This window comes from Myotis myotis, unplaced genomic scaffold, assembly GCF_014108235.1.
Source record: "Myotis myotis isolate mMyoMyo1 unplaced genomic scaffold, mMyoMyo1.p scaffold_m19_p_14, whole genome shotgun sequence".
NCBI lineage: Eukaryota > Metazoa > Chordata > Mammalia > Chiroptera > Vespertilionidae > Myotis > Myotis myotis.
The window spans coordinates 25463648-25478452 of record NW_023416318.1 but is presented as its reverse complement, the minus strand read 5'-3'; the positions used below and the strand labels follow the sequence as shown (position 1 = coordinate 25478452).

At 42.2% G+C, this 14805-nt stretch overlaps 1 protein-coding gene across 6 annotated transcripts in view; it reads left to right on the top strand.

The window, feature by feature from the left end:
* Nucleotides 1-14805, top strand: part of ACYP2 (acylphosphatase 2) — a 158573-nt gene that overhangs the window by 60086 nt on the left and 83682 nt on the right. Inside the window, exon 1 of one of the 6 annotated variants that reach the window (XM_036334567.1) lies at nt 9951-10079. The exons of 2 other annotated variants lie outside the window; for them this stretch is intronic. Coding sequence is in view for 2 of the 4 variants with exons in the window: in XM_036334564.1 (XP_036190457.1) it covers nt 10353-10491 (139 nt within the window). In the remaining 2 variants the exon portion in view is untranslated. Of the gene's footprint in view, nt 1-9950; nt 10080-10173; nt 10492-14805 lie in introns of those variants that run through there. 3 more of the 6 variants (XM_036334564.1, XR_004971838.1, XM_036334562.1) reach the window with 3 other exon arrangements.

Here is a 14805-nt window from a genome sequence, read left to right as displayed (position 1 = left end):
TTATTCATCTGGAGGCTGGCCTCAGGGTTGACTTGATTCAGGAATTCAATTGATGTCAGAGAATGTGCTATTCTTATTCTATTGCAGACAAGCTTTTTCTAAGGAGGGAGATGTGGTTGCAGGAAGCTCTATTTTTCTTTTTTTTTCTTTTTTTTCTTTTATTTTCTTTTATTTTTTTTTAGGCAGCTCTATTTTTCAAAACTCTAGGCTTAGTTTTATTTCCATTTTTAGTTCAGGAGGCCTCTTGATATAATTCTACATTTATCAGAGCTCATTTTATTGCCATGATAGAAACCCAATTTCAGCTGATTTAAGCAAAAAAAAAAAAAAAGTGAATATATGGGCCATGGAACTGAAAAGTCTAGGAAGAGTGCCTGCTTTCAGGAACGGCTAGATCCAGGTGCTCAAACAATGTCATCAGCACTTGACTTTTCTTTTCCAGCTGGCTCTCCTCCCTGTTGTCGTTATTCTCAGGCAAGCTTTCTCCGCCTGTTGGCAAAATGGTTCCCAGCATGTGCCCAGACTGGGAATTGATCTCATGACCTCTAGGTGCATGGGTCGAGGCTCAACCAACTGAGTCATTCTCACTATGGCAATCATCACTTTATTTATAGAACAAGCTATCTCTGAAACACATGACCTTTGAAGAAGGCTAATTTTGCCCTGGCCAGTGTGGCTCAGTTGGTTGAGTATTGGCCCATGCACTGAGAGGTCCCCGTTTGGATTCCCTGTCAGGGCACATGCCTGGGGTTGCAGGCTTAATCCCCTGTAGTGGGTGTGCAGGAAGCAACCGGTCGATGTTTTTCTCTCCCTCTCTCCTTCTCCCCTCCTCTCTCCTTAAAATATCAATAAAAACTGAAAAAAAGGTCTAATTTTAAAGGCTGTAGTAGATAAGTATATTGTAACCCATAATGCCTACTATATAGTAGGAATTCAATCAACATTTACTGAATGAATTTTCTTGTAAGTTTGCATTTCCTATAACATCCATATCTAGAAGTAATTGATGATCAAGGTATCATATTTAAGTGATCTGTTGAGTAAAGACCCCTAACACTTAAACTGCTTAGCATTTAAGGGTTTAGCATGCACCTAAAAGTATGTTTGAAGTATAACACTGAAATGAGAGAAAACTTAAGTAGTACTGACTGTGCTGGAAGATTGGAATAGTAATATTCACATGACCTGCCTTGCCTTGGGATAGTTGGTAGGTGGCAGCAGTCGACTAGAAATTATGGTTCATTTAAACAGGGCATTGGAAGGATTATTTTTAATGTTATTATATCAGCAATTCTTTTTCCAAATAAAACATTATAGCTGCAAAGCACTAAACAATAAATATAAATAAGCAGGCTATAACTGATTTATAGAATATATGTTACCTAAGCCATTATGCTATAGTCTCTTGGCAAAAACTTATTTTTCAAAACTCTAGGCTTAGTTTTAGTACCATTTTTAGCTTGTTCTTTCTTATAATCTTTATTTCTTCTCTTTGTAAGCACTGACAATGTTAATGCTTCTTATTGACAGCAGGAGATGGCATATTTGAACTTTCATTCTGTTTAAACTTTGGTTTACTCTGATTGTGAAGATTTTGCCCCCAGGCATTGGCTAAGCTTCAGTTACAGAAAAAATAATCCATTTTAGACATTTAAACAGACATGGGTTTAACATTGGGTATTAGACGGGTTGGATTATGAAGTTGTTGTGAAGACTAATGAAAGAGTTTCTGGATCAGTGGTTCTTAACTTTAGCTTCACATCACAGCATCTGGGTTGCTTTTAAGAACAATGATTGTGGAATTCACATATTGAATTCACATATTGGGCATGTGTATATGTACAGTCAGTAAGCTCCCCTGGTGATTCTAATGTGCAGCCGGGGTGGAGGACACTTTGAGGATAATGTTTCAGGATCGACTCTCACTTCCTTGGGCCACCAAGGAAGCTACGGATTCTTCTGCAGTCAGGGAATGTGCTGAATGGAGAAGCTGCTGGTTTTAAAACTGTGCCTCCCCTGCCAGCATCAGGAAGCTGCTGTGGACTGGAAACTACCACACCCAGGAAGTTGCCACTCCAGAACCCATCACACTTGCTAACATTAACTAGTAAAACATTGCTCTGCACCTTGCCTCTAGGTGCCCAAGAAGCTACAGTCACGGTAACCTCAATGAACAATGCCCAGGAAAACGAAGCTCCCCCTGTAACTGTGCTTATCACAGAAGGACCAGCAGAGAGCCTCTGCCTTGGTCATGTCCTCCCTCCAGAGATAGCACAGTGCTTCTGATGGCAGTGTCTGTCATGCAGGAACCCTAATTGCAGGAATGTCTGGGAGATACAGCTTTAACTTTCCAGCCCTGCAGAAGGAAAGCAAGCTAGACAGAGATTCACGTGGAGGTTTGATACCAACCCAGTGCCCCACCAAAGGCATCATGAGATAGATGAGCTGAGTTGTCTTTTCTTCTTTATTCTTCAGGAACCAGTGATCGAACTCAAAGTCTGTTCCCATCCTTTACCTTTAGACTCCCAGAACCATCAAACTTTCCACTTCACCTTCCCTTTTCAGAAGGCAGTTTGGTTACAATTCAGTTCATTTAGAATGATTCTGTTTTATTGCATTCGACTGCTTCCAATTTTGCTTCTATCTCTCAGGTACTCTAAGAGTTAATTTCTTAATGGGATTTAAGAGATTTTAAAAAATAAATTTTTATTGATATGAGAGAGGAAGGGAGAGAGAGAATAGTTTCAGATTTATAAAATTATTATGAAGATAGTTCAGGAAGTTTCCCCTATTATTAATATCTTACATTAACATGGCACATTTGTTATAATGAACCGGTATTGAATCCTAACTAAAGTCCATACTTTATTCAGAGTTCCTCTGTTTTTACCTGAAGTCCTCTTTCCATTCCTGAATCCCATCCAGAATACACTTTACATTTAGTCATTCTGTCTCCTAGGGCAGTGGTTGGCAAACCGCGTCTTGCGAACCACATGTGGCTCTTTGGCCTCTTGAGTGTGGCTCTTCTACAAAATACCACGTGCCGGCGCGCACGTACAGTGCGATTGAAACTTCGTGGCCCATGCGCAGAAGTCGGTTTTTGGCCTGGGCGAGTCTATTTTGAGAAAGGTATGTTGAGATGGTTTGGACATATAGAGAGGATGAACGAAAGGAGATAGACGAAACAAGTATACAAGACGAGTGTGGATGGGAGAGTTGGAAGGGGTCGACCTCATCGAACGTACCTCAATCAGATTGAGGACGTTTTTAGCAAAGGCCAGCTTAGGAGTACCCTAATTAAGTTAATAACAATGTACCTACCTATATAGTTTAAGTTTAAAAAATTTGGCTCTCAAAAGAAATTTCAATCATTGTACTGTTGATATTTGGCTCTGTTGACAAATGAGTTTGCCGACCACTATCCTAGGGCAATTCTGGGTTGTTTTGCAGGCTTTCTTTGTTTTTTTGATGACCATGACAGTTTTGAGGATTATTGATCACATATTTTATAGAATGAAAATGGACTTCTATTTTTTATTTTATTTTAAAACTTTACATAAAAATTTCAAACATGTAAAAAATTAGAAATAGTATAATGAATCGCCATGTACCCATGACCCAGCTTAATAGATACCACCAATTCAATAAGTTTATTCTATCTAAACTGTTCTGCCTTCAACTCCCAAGGATTTTATTTTTGATATTTTAAAAAATATATTTTTATTAATTACAGAGAGGAAGGGAGAAGGAAAGAGAGATAGAAACATCAATGATGAGAGAGAATCATTGACCAGCTGCCTCCTGCACACCGCACATTGAGGATGAAATCCACAACCTGTACATGTGCCCTGACCAGGAATTGAACCCTGACCTCCTGTTTCAGAGGTCAATGCTCAACCGTTGAGCCACACCATCCAGGCAACTCCCAAGGATTTTAAAGCAAAATATGTTATACCACCCTTATATATTTCAGTTAAGGCCTCTAACAGATAAGGCCCTTTTAAAAAAATATACCTATAATTCTATTATCACATGAGAAAGTTAAAGATAATTCTATAGTATTTAATAGTCAATCTGTGTTCAAATTTTATTTTAAAAAGTTATGAAAATATGTAACAGGATTTTAAAATATCAAGCTGGGGGAGGAAAGAAGCTTTAATGCTAAATGTACTTCTGCGTTTTGAATATTAACTTGGACTGTGATAAAGAAAAAGTGGTTCAAACCCAGGACAGAATCTCCTCTGGGAAGAAATATGTCTTCCTGATAAAATTGCTTAAGCAATTTTCTGATAAATTGTAATAAGATTAAAGGCCCTTCTGGGAAAGCAGCTTACTTCCTCTGCTGACTGACAGCCTGATGTCTAATGATCTTGGGTCCAGTTTAGTAATAATTATCCAAGCATTTCTTTACTATAAAGTATCCCTTCCAAGAAGGAAGCATCGCGTTGGTTTGTTGAGGCCTCTTCAGTTGTGAGATTTAATAATTTTTATCCTGTTGAGTCCAGCTCTTTCCACATAATTAATGGTTACAAAAATAATTCAGGAATAGAAATATGTTGATGGAGAAAGTAATTTTGGTTGTCCTTGAAATCAATTATACTTCAATATCAAATTTCCGAGACATCACTTTAGGAATCATTCCCAACTAACCCTTTGTGGTGGTGATTTATAGATTTACAGGCGATGCCTCCTCTGTTCCAATGTCATTTAGACCAGCAGTCGCCAACCTTTCGGACCTCACAGATCATCAGTGGTTCGCGGACCACCACTGATTTAGACACAGAGACTGTAGTGTCTCTGTGTCTAATTCAACGTGGGAGGGATGAAGGAGGCAGCTAATAGATTTTTCGCTCTCACATCAATGTGTCTCTTTCTCCACTCAATCTAAAAATCAATAAAAATATTTAAAAAAATCATGTACTCATACAGTGCCAGTAGTGGTATATTTAAATTAGCACAGCCCTTTGAAAAACAATTTGGCCATATATATCAAGAACAATACATACTTACATACTTTTATTTTTTATTTTTTATACTTCTAAATAATTGAATAATATGGGAGGGAGCAACATGAATATGAATGAATTTAGGTATGAATATTTCTTTCATAGTACTTTTTTATGGTAGTGAAAAATCAGAAATAACCGGAGTGTATAACAATAGGGACTTGGTAGGTAAATTTATGGTTATATTCACTTAGAGTACCATAAGGTAGGGTGGGGGACGGTAAAAGAGGGTAAAGGGGGGATATATGGAGACTTGACTTGGGGTAGTGAACACATAGTACAATATACAGATGATGTATAATTATATACCTGAAACTTAACTTTATTAACCAATGTCACCCCAATAAGTTCAGTAAAAATAGAATATCATGAAACTACTAAACTATTTATTGGAAAGGCTATAACATGGAAAAAGAAATAATAAAAATTAAATTTGTATTATGATTTTTAACTACTTAAAAATATATATGAAGAGCCCAGCCAGTGTGATCAGTGGTTGAGCATCGACCTATGAACCAGGAGGTCATGGTTTGATTCCCGTCAGGGCACATACCTGGGTTGTGGGCTCGATCCCCATTAGGGAGTATGCAGAAGGCAGCCAATTAATGATTCTTATTCATCACCGATATTTTTATCTTCTATCTATCTCTCCTCCCTCTCTGAAATGAAAAAAAAAAAAAGATAAGTATACATATATACATATTCACATGCATACATAATACATGAAGAGAATACTAAAAATGGTTAAGGTTGGGTTAGAATTATAAAATTTTCCTTCTGTTATTTAAAATTAGCTTAAATATTAGTAACATTTGCTTAAAATTTCTAAAGTATTCAAATCACATATTGTTGGCATTCCAAGCTTAAATGGTACATAAAAATTTTTGTCTGCTGATGTACTGCTGTTGGCAGACACAGTACATTTTTTAGCTAAGCAATGTCAATTGTTGCTATAGCACTACTAAAATTACAATACAGCTACATAATAATTGACAGGGGTACACTTGGGTAAATGTGGAAAAAGTCAAAGATTAATTATGAAAGGGAAAATGTCATCCTTTCCAGTCAGTGACAGGATTAATGATAGTGACAGGACCTCAATCCAGTTTGAATCTTATTTCTTGGAAGGCACAGTACCAGTGGGAAAGACACTAAATAATTAGGATGAAATCTGGTACATACTTGCACAGGCCACTGGACAGGATAGGGGAAGATTTGTGAGTGTCAGGAGATAGCCTACATAAAGTAGATCCGAGAGTAAATATTTTTAAAAATAAGGTCAGTTTGTGTTCAGAGAGCAGAATAATTCAAAGTGTCTTGATTATAGGTTACCTATAAACTATAGGTAAACTCATTAGTCAACAGAGCCAAATATCAACAGTACAACGATTGAAATTTCTTTTTTTTTTATTGCTTAAAGTATTTGCCGACCATGGGTAGAAGGTTAAAGCAGTTTATTATGCTTAGAAAAATTTACTTCCTGGTGAGCTAATATGAAATCTTAATTTAAAGCAACCCATCACTCCAAAGAATCTGGATACAGCTATTGATCATCTGCTGCCATGTAGGATTCCAAGTCCTTTCACTCTGAGAATTTGCATTTCTCAACATATCTGTTGGCTTCCAGACCTTTACATATGTCTCTGCATCTGGCCATAAAGCTAAAACAATCCTCTGCGATCTGATTCAATATTACGTGCCAGTTCTGTCAGAGAACACCACAAATCATCTAAAACTTGTTTAGAATGTGGTTAAATCATTTTAAAGTAAAATATATCCTGGAAGTTCTAATTTAGATAATTTTAAGTAATGAGGTTCCTGGTTTATTACAGAGACCTCACAATTTGTCTTCCTCTCATCTCCCTTCCAGTTCATTCTTTTCAATACCATATCTTCAAAGTCTCTCTGCACTACATTCCAACAAAATCAAAGGCTTCAGCCTTCACTAACCTCTGATTACCTGCTTAACCCCATCCTATAGGTCCGTGGTCGGCAAACTGCGGCTCTCGAGCCACATGCGGCTCTTTGGTCCCTTGAGTGTGGCTCTTCCTAAGCCTTAGGAGTACCCTAATTAAGTTAATAACAATGTACCTACCTATATAGTTTAAGTTTAAAAAATTTGGCTCTCAAAAGAAATTTCAATCGTTGTACTGTTGATATTTGGCTCTGTTGACCCTCTCCCTCTCCCTCTCCCTCCCCCTCTTCCTTCCCCTCTTCCTCCCCCTCCCCCTCTCCCTCTCCCTCAGGATCAAGCCTGCAATCCAGGCATGTGCCCTGACTGGGAATTGAACCATGACCTCCAGGTTCATAGGTTGATACTCAACCACTGAGCCATGCTGGCCAGGCAGATGCAGGCTTTTCAGTGCTAAATCTGGGACAGTCCTGAGCCAAACAGGATGGTTGATCATCTTAAGAGAAGAGATGGTGACATCCCTAATCTTTTTAAAATTCGAACTAATTCAGCAAACTAGTTAGTTAAAAATTTACTAAATCCTCCCCCCAAAAAAGAATTTACTAAATTCTAGTAGCCACATAAGGGGATATCAAGACAAATGAAGACATATTGAAAAGAACACATCTCCTCTGAGAATTTTCAATCTAAGTTAGTCTTCCATTCATTCATTTGTTGACTCAACACATTTTTATTGACTGCCTGCCTATGCTAGGCACTGAGGGTGGGGATACATCAGTGAATAAGACAAACACGGAATCTGCCCTCATGAATCTGACTGACGAATGGAGAAGGCATTGAACCTGAGTGAAGAAAAGGTGAAATGGAAATAATTCTCACCTTGAAGTAGAGTTGGGAAGCTTAACTGAGTTAATGTCTGGAGACTCCATGAAAGGGAACATTACGTTACAATTATAATAACCACATGACCAGAGTCTTCTGAAAAGTCTTGATTTATAAGATTACATTTCCCCGTTTTTGTGTGATCGAAAAAAAAAAGGGGGGGGGGCATAAATCTAGAAGTCAGGAGAACTGAGGCTTAGTTCTGGTTGGGATACTAACTTCTGTTTGCAGGAGTCATTAAGGTCTTTGTTCCTCAATTCCCTCACAATACCCTGGCCTCCTTAGAACACCTCACAGCTGCATTGTGCACTCATTTGTGAATAAAAGGCTAATATGCAAATTAACCCTAACAGCAGAACTGGGAATGACTGGTCACTATGACACACACTGACTACCAGGGGGCAGATGCTCAATGCAGGAGCTGCCCCCGGTGGTCAGTGCGGTCCCACAGGGGGAGCTCTGCTCAGCCACAAGCCAGGCTGATGGCTGCCAGTACAGCGGTGGTGGTGGGAGCCTCTTTCGCCTCCTCAGCAGCGCTAAGGATGCCCAACTGCAGCTTAGGCCTGTTCCCCGCTGGCAAGTGGACATCCCCCAAGGGCTCCCAGGCTGCCAGAGGGATGTCTTGATTGCCAGCTTAGGCCCAATTCCCTGGGGAGCAGGCCTAAGCCAGCAGGTGGTCATCCCCCAAGGGGTCCCAGACTGTGAGAGGGCACAGGCCAGGCTGAGGGACCACCCCCTGAGTGCACAAATTTTTGTGCACTGGACCTCTAGTTTTATATAAAGTTCTATATATTTTTAAGTTCACTAAATGTTCTAGGAATGTAACTACTATGTGAGCCAAGAGAAGATTAAACATTGTTTGCTGGGAGCATTACTAAGAAGCATTCATTAATTTGAAAACTCATGGCTCAGCTAACAGTGCCCATGGTTTGTGCATCTCCAGTACCTGATCAAACTTGTGGTTGTTGGATTCACAGTGATAGTACCCATAGGTCTGAGCCTCTGAGTGCCTAAGAGTTTACATTCTGATATATATTATTTTATTATAAGTGTGTTTTATTTATCCTTTGTTGTATAGTTAGATCATTATGTTGGTTTACAAATGTTTTGGGTAAATTATATTACCCATGCATTTCATTTCAGGATAGCAGAGGCAGCATTATAAAATGTTTGTTATAAAGAGGGGCTTTAGGCCTGATAGAGCCCTGGCCAGTAAAAACAAGCACAAGCCAAAAAGCAGACACATAAACACAATCCACGAGTGGAAATAACATCTGGAGGATGTTGCGTCTGTTTCCCATAGGTTGGCTTGAGTTCTGGGGGCCTGGGTAGAGCTGAGCCTTGGACTCCTTTGAAAAGGCGCAGGGGCTTCTGTAAACGCCTCTTATTAGCCCTTAGCATTACCTTGACTCTGACCAGCCAGTCCTGGCTTACACCTGCCTTCCTCTGGTGGATTGTTTGATAACTGACCTTGCACACCAGCCATTTCTGTTCAGCCTCCATATTATTCCCTTCACGACAGTGGAAATCAGTGTTTTTAGATGCTGAATCCAGATAAACCCAGATAGAACAAACAAATCTGACTTCACTTTTACTTTCTGTATGGACAGGATCCATTAGCGTATTTTCCATACAAATAGGGGCTGTCAGGTACCATGTGATTCATCTCAGGGCGTATTTTAATATACTAGTAGCACAAAGGCAAAAGATTTAAACTGAAATGCTTGCTGTGTATTGTGGTTTAAACTTTCTGGTTGTCATGAAGCCTGAGAACCTTAGCTTTCTTTTTTTAACTTTTTGTTTTTGTTTTTAATGTTAGCTTTCTACGTATATGCCATAGATGCGCACTCAAAAAAATTACCTAGAAAACTTAACTGAGCAGAAGAAACTTTGGGCAAAATTTTAAAATTTTAGCTCAATCTAGGCAGGGCCTCAGATACTTGATGATCACAGGCCATTTTAAATGATTAAATCTAGGCAATTGGGATGTTGCTGAAAAAAATCAAAACTACAAAAATGCTGTAATAGTGAACAGGAGATAAGCTTTCTTTTCTGCTTTCACTAACATAAAAGAATTTAGATTTTTAAAAGTGTCTTGCCCCCAAGTATGCCAGAATTCATGGAGAATCCGGATGGAGCCCCACAGCCTCGGACTCCCTAGAGGCGGCGGGGGAGGCAGCCATCCTCCCAGGAACGGGCTGCGTCCCGGCAGGTTCGGCGGACGCTCACCCATTTAATGCAAGCTCAGCAGCCAACGCCGCCGCATCACCAATGAGCAGGTCTGTCCTTTCAAAAGCACTCACTTGGGGACCGAGCTCCTGACGTCTGGGCACAGCACCGGCCTTACTGACACAGCGGGGCGGGCGCGCCGCGCGGTCCCAGCAGGGGGGGCGGGGCGGGCCGAGGCGCCCGGGCGAGCGGTCTGTCCTCCCGGCGTCCCGCCGCCCTCGCCCCCGGCCGGTCCGCCCAGCATCCCGCCGCCCGCTCCCGCCCGCGGTCTCATTTGCCGCCGTCCTGCGCGTGACCCGGCGCGGGGTGCGCCGCGCGGCCCCATGTGCCCCCTCCTGCTCGCAGTCGCCGTGCCCCGAACCCCGCTCCTCTCGCTCCTGCTCCTCCGCAGCGGGCTCGCCGCCATGTCTACCGCGGGGCCCCTCAAATCCGTGGACTACGAGGTGTTCGGGAGAGTGCAGGGTACGGGACGCCCTACAGTGGGAGGCCAGGAGGTGTTAGGGGAGGAAGGGGGAGGACAGAGAGGGGCTCCCCCTCCTGGGCCCGGACTTCCGCTCGGCGGTGACACAGCAGCCGAGGGCGAGGCGGCGAGACGCGCATGCGCTGGAGAGCGGGCCGGGCGGGGCGGGGGTGGTGGTGGGTGAGCTGGGGGAGGGGGAGGGCGAGGGGAGGGGGAGGGGCCGGGCCTCCTCTCCTTTTTAATCTCCACATTTTCGGGAAGCTCCATGTTTCCCCTCCCCAGCTTCTGTGCGTTGGGGGCTTTGAGATGAGGATCAGTGGGCTGACCACCTGTGTTTTTAGAGCATTTGTAGCTATGGCGTGGTTTATAATGTTCCTTAGGTTTCATTACAGTCCGGCTAGACCAGCGGTTCTCAACCTGGGGGGTCGAACTACCCTTTCACAGGGATCCCTAAGACCATCGGAAAACACATACATAATTACATATTGTTTTTGTGATTCATCACTATGCTTTAATTATGTTCAATTTGTAACAATGAAATTGGGGGTCACCACAACATGAGGAACTGTATTAAAGGGTTGTGGCATTAGGAAGGTTGAGAACCACTGAATTCTAGACTAATATATTCCGAAAGTTTTAAAGGGAAATCGATTAAGCTGTGCATGGGTTCTCTGATGTTTTACCAGCTCTCAGGTGAACGCCAATGGCGCCCGTGCACATGGATTGTGGCCATCTGCTGGTTTCCCTGTGCTGTAGAAATGCAAGTGTGTTTTTGACAGTGTTAGCTTGGTGTTAGGAGTGGCTTCTAATTCCTTTTCTCGTCTTTGTTCCTGTAGCGTTTCATTTATAGTTCTGTTCTACTTCTTGATTTTACTTTAACCCATTTTGCCTTCCACTGCAGTTATTTATGTACTCATGTCTGTGTCTCATTAGACAATAAGGACAGTATTTTGAAGGTCAAGCTGGTGGCTTGTTTTTATAGCCCCTGCACGCTGTGCTTGTCCTGGGTACTTCAGTAGTGTCTCAAATTAAAGTGCTTGGGATAGTTGACTTGGAGAAAACACCTTAGCGTGGTGGCCAGCTTAACTATTTGACAGATGCCGTGGTGTGTGGCTCCAGGGGACAGACCCTGGATGGATGGAGAAAGGGTGAAATGAGGCAGAATTTTATTCCATATAAAGAAGGCCTTTCTAGCCACTACGGTGTTTAAAATCACTAAGGGCTGCTTTGTAAGGTGGTGACTGTCTGCCTTCAAAATTGACAGCTGCAGTCAGACCCCAGGATGAAGGGGTACATTACAATAGGAAAATTTGATTTTGCATGAAAGGCGGCTGACATCATATGATTTCTTCAATACCAGTATTCCTTTGTAGATTTAAAATAGTATTTCCTTTGCAATATTCACCTCAGAGTCGCTCAGGGACACATCTTTGCACAGAGTGAGGTGCTGTTGCAGCGGATTGAGCCTTGGCTGAGCAGCATATGGTGCTCGAGTCTTTCATAACTGAAGGGGCTGATGCCTGTCCCAGTTTCCAGAGCAGTGTGTCTGTAAAAAACCTGTCCGTGTCAATATCAGCTTCCTTGCTCTTTAGCAGATGAGGTGGAAGCAATGCAGAGAGGCCACAAAAGCCCATAGGAACGGCTCCCACACAGGCCGCGTTCCCTGAGTGCTCTGCTCCAGCCAGTGCCAATCGGCTGCAGAAAATCTGTCCCCAATTGGCTTCTTGTTTTCTTTGTGTGCCTCCTTCTGTTGCACAGTATGCTTCCGACTAGGGATCAGGACTCTCAGAAAGATTCTGGGGAAATTCCAAGTGGATTATGGAGCTTTGAATGCTAATTCCCACGTGGTTCATTGCTTCACAAAGTTAACGGGCTGGAGATCCTGTCACCTCTTGCTGCTGCGAATTCCTTCTAAGGCTTTAAAATAGGGGCTGTGGTTGAGGGGCCAAGTAAATAACACCTCTCTTCATTGTGTGAGTTATTGATTGACAAGTAAGGCCAAGACTAAAGCAGAGCCCGGCTGGTGTGGCTCAGTGGGTGAGCATCGACCTATGAACCAGGAGGTCCAGGTTACATTCCCAGTCAGGGTACACGCCCAGGTTTCTGGCTCGAACCCTAGTAGGGGGCATGCAGAAGGCAGCCGGTCAATGATTCTCTCATCATCGATGTTTCTATCTCTTTCTCCCTCTCCCTTCCTCTCTGAAATCAATAAAAATATATTAAAAAAAAAAAAAAAGCAGGGTTTGGGGGATGTGATGTGTTTCTTCAGGTAAGTGCACCTTGGTATAAGCTGTACTGCCAAATCAGACGCAGCCGCCAGGCACTGGCAGGCCTCCCTGTGGACAGAGCAGAAGGCATGACCTCTGAGGGTAACTCACTCCCAGGAGAAGGGGGGAAAGGAAGCACGTGGGCTGTGCACAGTTCTCCTTCCAAATTTACCCATTAGATTGGTCACTCCTTATCTCAAAGGAGGAATCAGAAACAGGGTAGAGAGGGTAGAGAGTGGCCAAGGGGGGCACATTGATGGCTATTCCTCCTTAAAGAAGGAACTATCCTGAGGGCAAAGAAGCTTTCTCCTCCAGAAGGAAGTTATAAAATCTAGAGGGAGCACAACCGTTTAGTCCTGGTTGCAGTACTGCAAGATGATCTGGAATGCAGGGTTCTTGGTGTGGCGTGATAGGAAAAGTCAGGGATGTGATATGGTCCCAACCTGGAGAATGACTGCTGTTCTCCCACAGGTAGAGGTGGGAAGGACTAACATCAGCAGGTCCTTGGTTGAGGCTTGCAGGAAAGCTCTGGCAGGAGCGTCCTCATCCAAGGTTTTCCCTTTATACTCTCCCTGCTCCTGACTGTAGGGTGACTATGATTTCCGCTCCAGCAGCCCTCCCAAAACCTAGAGCAGTGATGGCGAACCTATGACACGCATGTCAGAGGTGACACGCGAGCTCATTTTTTTGGTTGATTTTTCTTTGTTAAATTGCATTTAAATATATAAAATAAATATCAAAAATATAAATCTTTGTTTCACTATGGTTGCAAATATCAAAAAATTTCTACATGTGACACGGCACCAGAGTTAAGTTAGGGTTTTTCAAAATGCTGACACGCCGAGCTCAAAAGGTTCGCCATCACTGGCCTAGAGGGAAAGGCCAAGGAAATCACAGGGGCCTTGGCCCTGATGTCCCGAGGGATGGGGGAAGTGGGGAATGGGGAATGAATGCTGAAGGGAAATGTGAGGGGGCTTCCTTTTGGGGTGATGGGAATGTTCTGCAATTAGCTACTGGTGATGGTTGCAAAACTGTGAATCTACTAAATATCACCGTATATTTAGTATACTTTGAACACTTTAAAAAGGGGTATTTAATATTACGTGAATTATATCTCAATTTTTTGAAAAGTCTCACACACACCCACAAAAAGGAAAGCAAAATACTCTCAGGTGCTGCTGGTGCTGCTCGTCCATGGACCACTCTTGGAGCAGAAAAAAGCCGGACCAGATGTTTCCAATTTCTGTTTACTTCAGTTGTATGCGCTTATTTTTCATGATGCTAACCTAACAGCAGGCAGCGCTCTTCACTGTTGAGGAGCTCAGAGGGGACCATGCACAGTGCAGCAGTGACCAAACCTTCAACTCTACTGGGGCCTTCCAGCGTCTTCTCCTAGCGTAAACCACTGCACACGGGCCCACAGTTATGCCGTTTTCTCTCCTGTGTTGTCTCTCTTCTACATGGTGTGAAAATTTTCTTGAGTTTTCTGGCACTTTCTTTTATATCTGCTAGCTAATGTCTTTCCCTCCATCTATATAACAGATTCCCTTTCAGATCAATACTTCCACTCATCATTCCTCCACCTTTTATATGTAGCATTTAAAATATTTTTATAGCTCTACAAAAATTCCATTTGTGAGGTTATCTTGTCTTTATTGCTTTACTACTCTTTTTCTTTATATTCTTTTGGTGCTACAATACACTATCATCAGGAAACAAATGATATTTCTTATTATAAATCCACTTACAGAATTACATAAAATTACCTAACCCACTGAATCCTTCTGTATTTTCTTAACCAGGCTCAATTGTTGTATATTGAGGCAATATCTTTTGCCTGATTCATCCCCTGTGATTTCCCGAGTTTTTTCTTATAATTTTTTTTCAAATGAGATATAATTTAAATTCAGTAACATTCATCTCTTTTAAAAATAACTTTATTGATTTCAGCGAGGAAGGGAGAGGGAGAGAGAGAGCTAGAAACATCAATGATGAGAATCATAGATCAGCTGCCTTCTGCATGCCACACACTGGGGATCGAGCATTCAA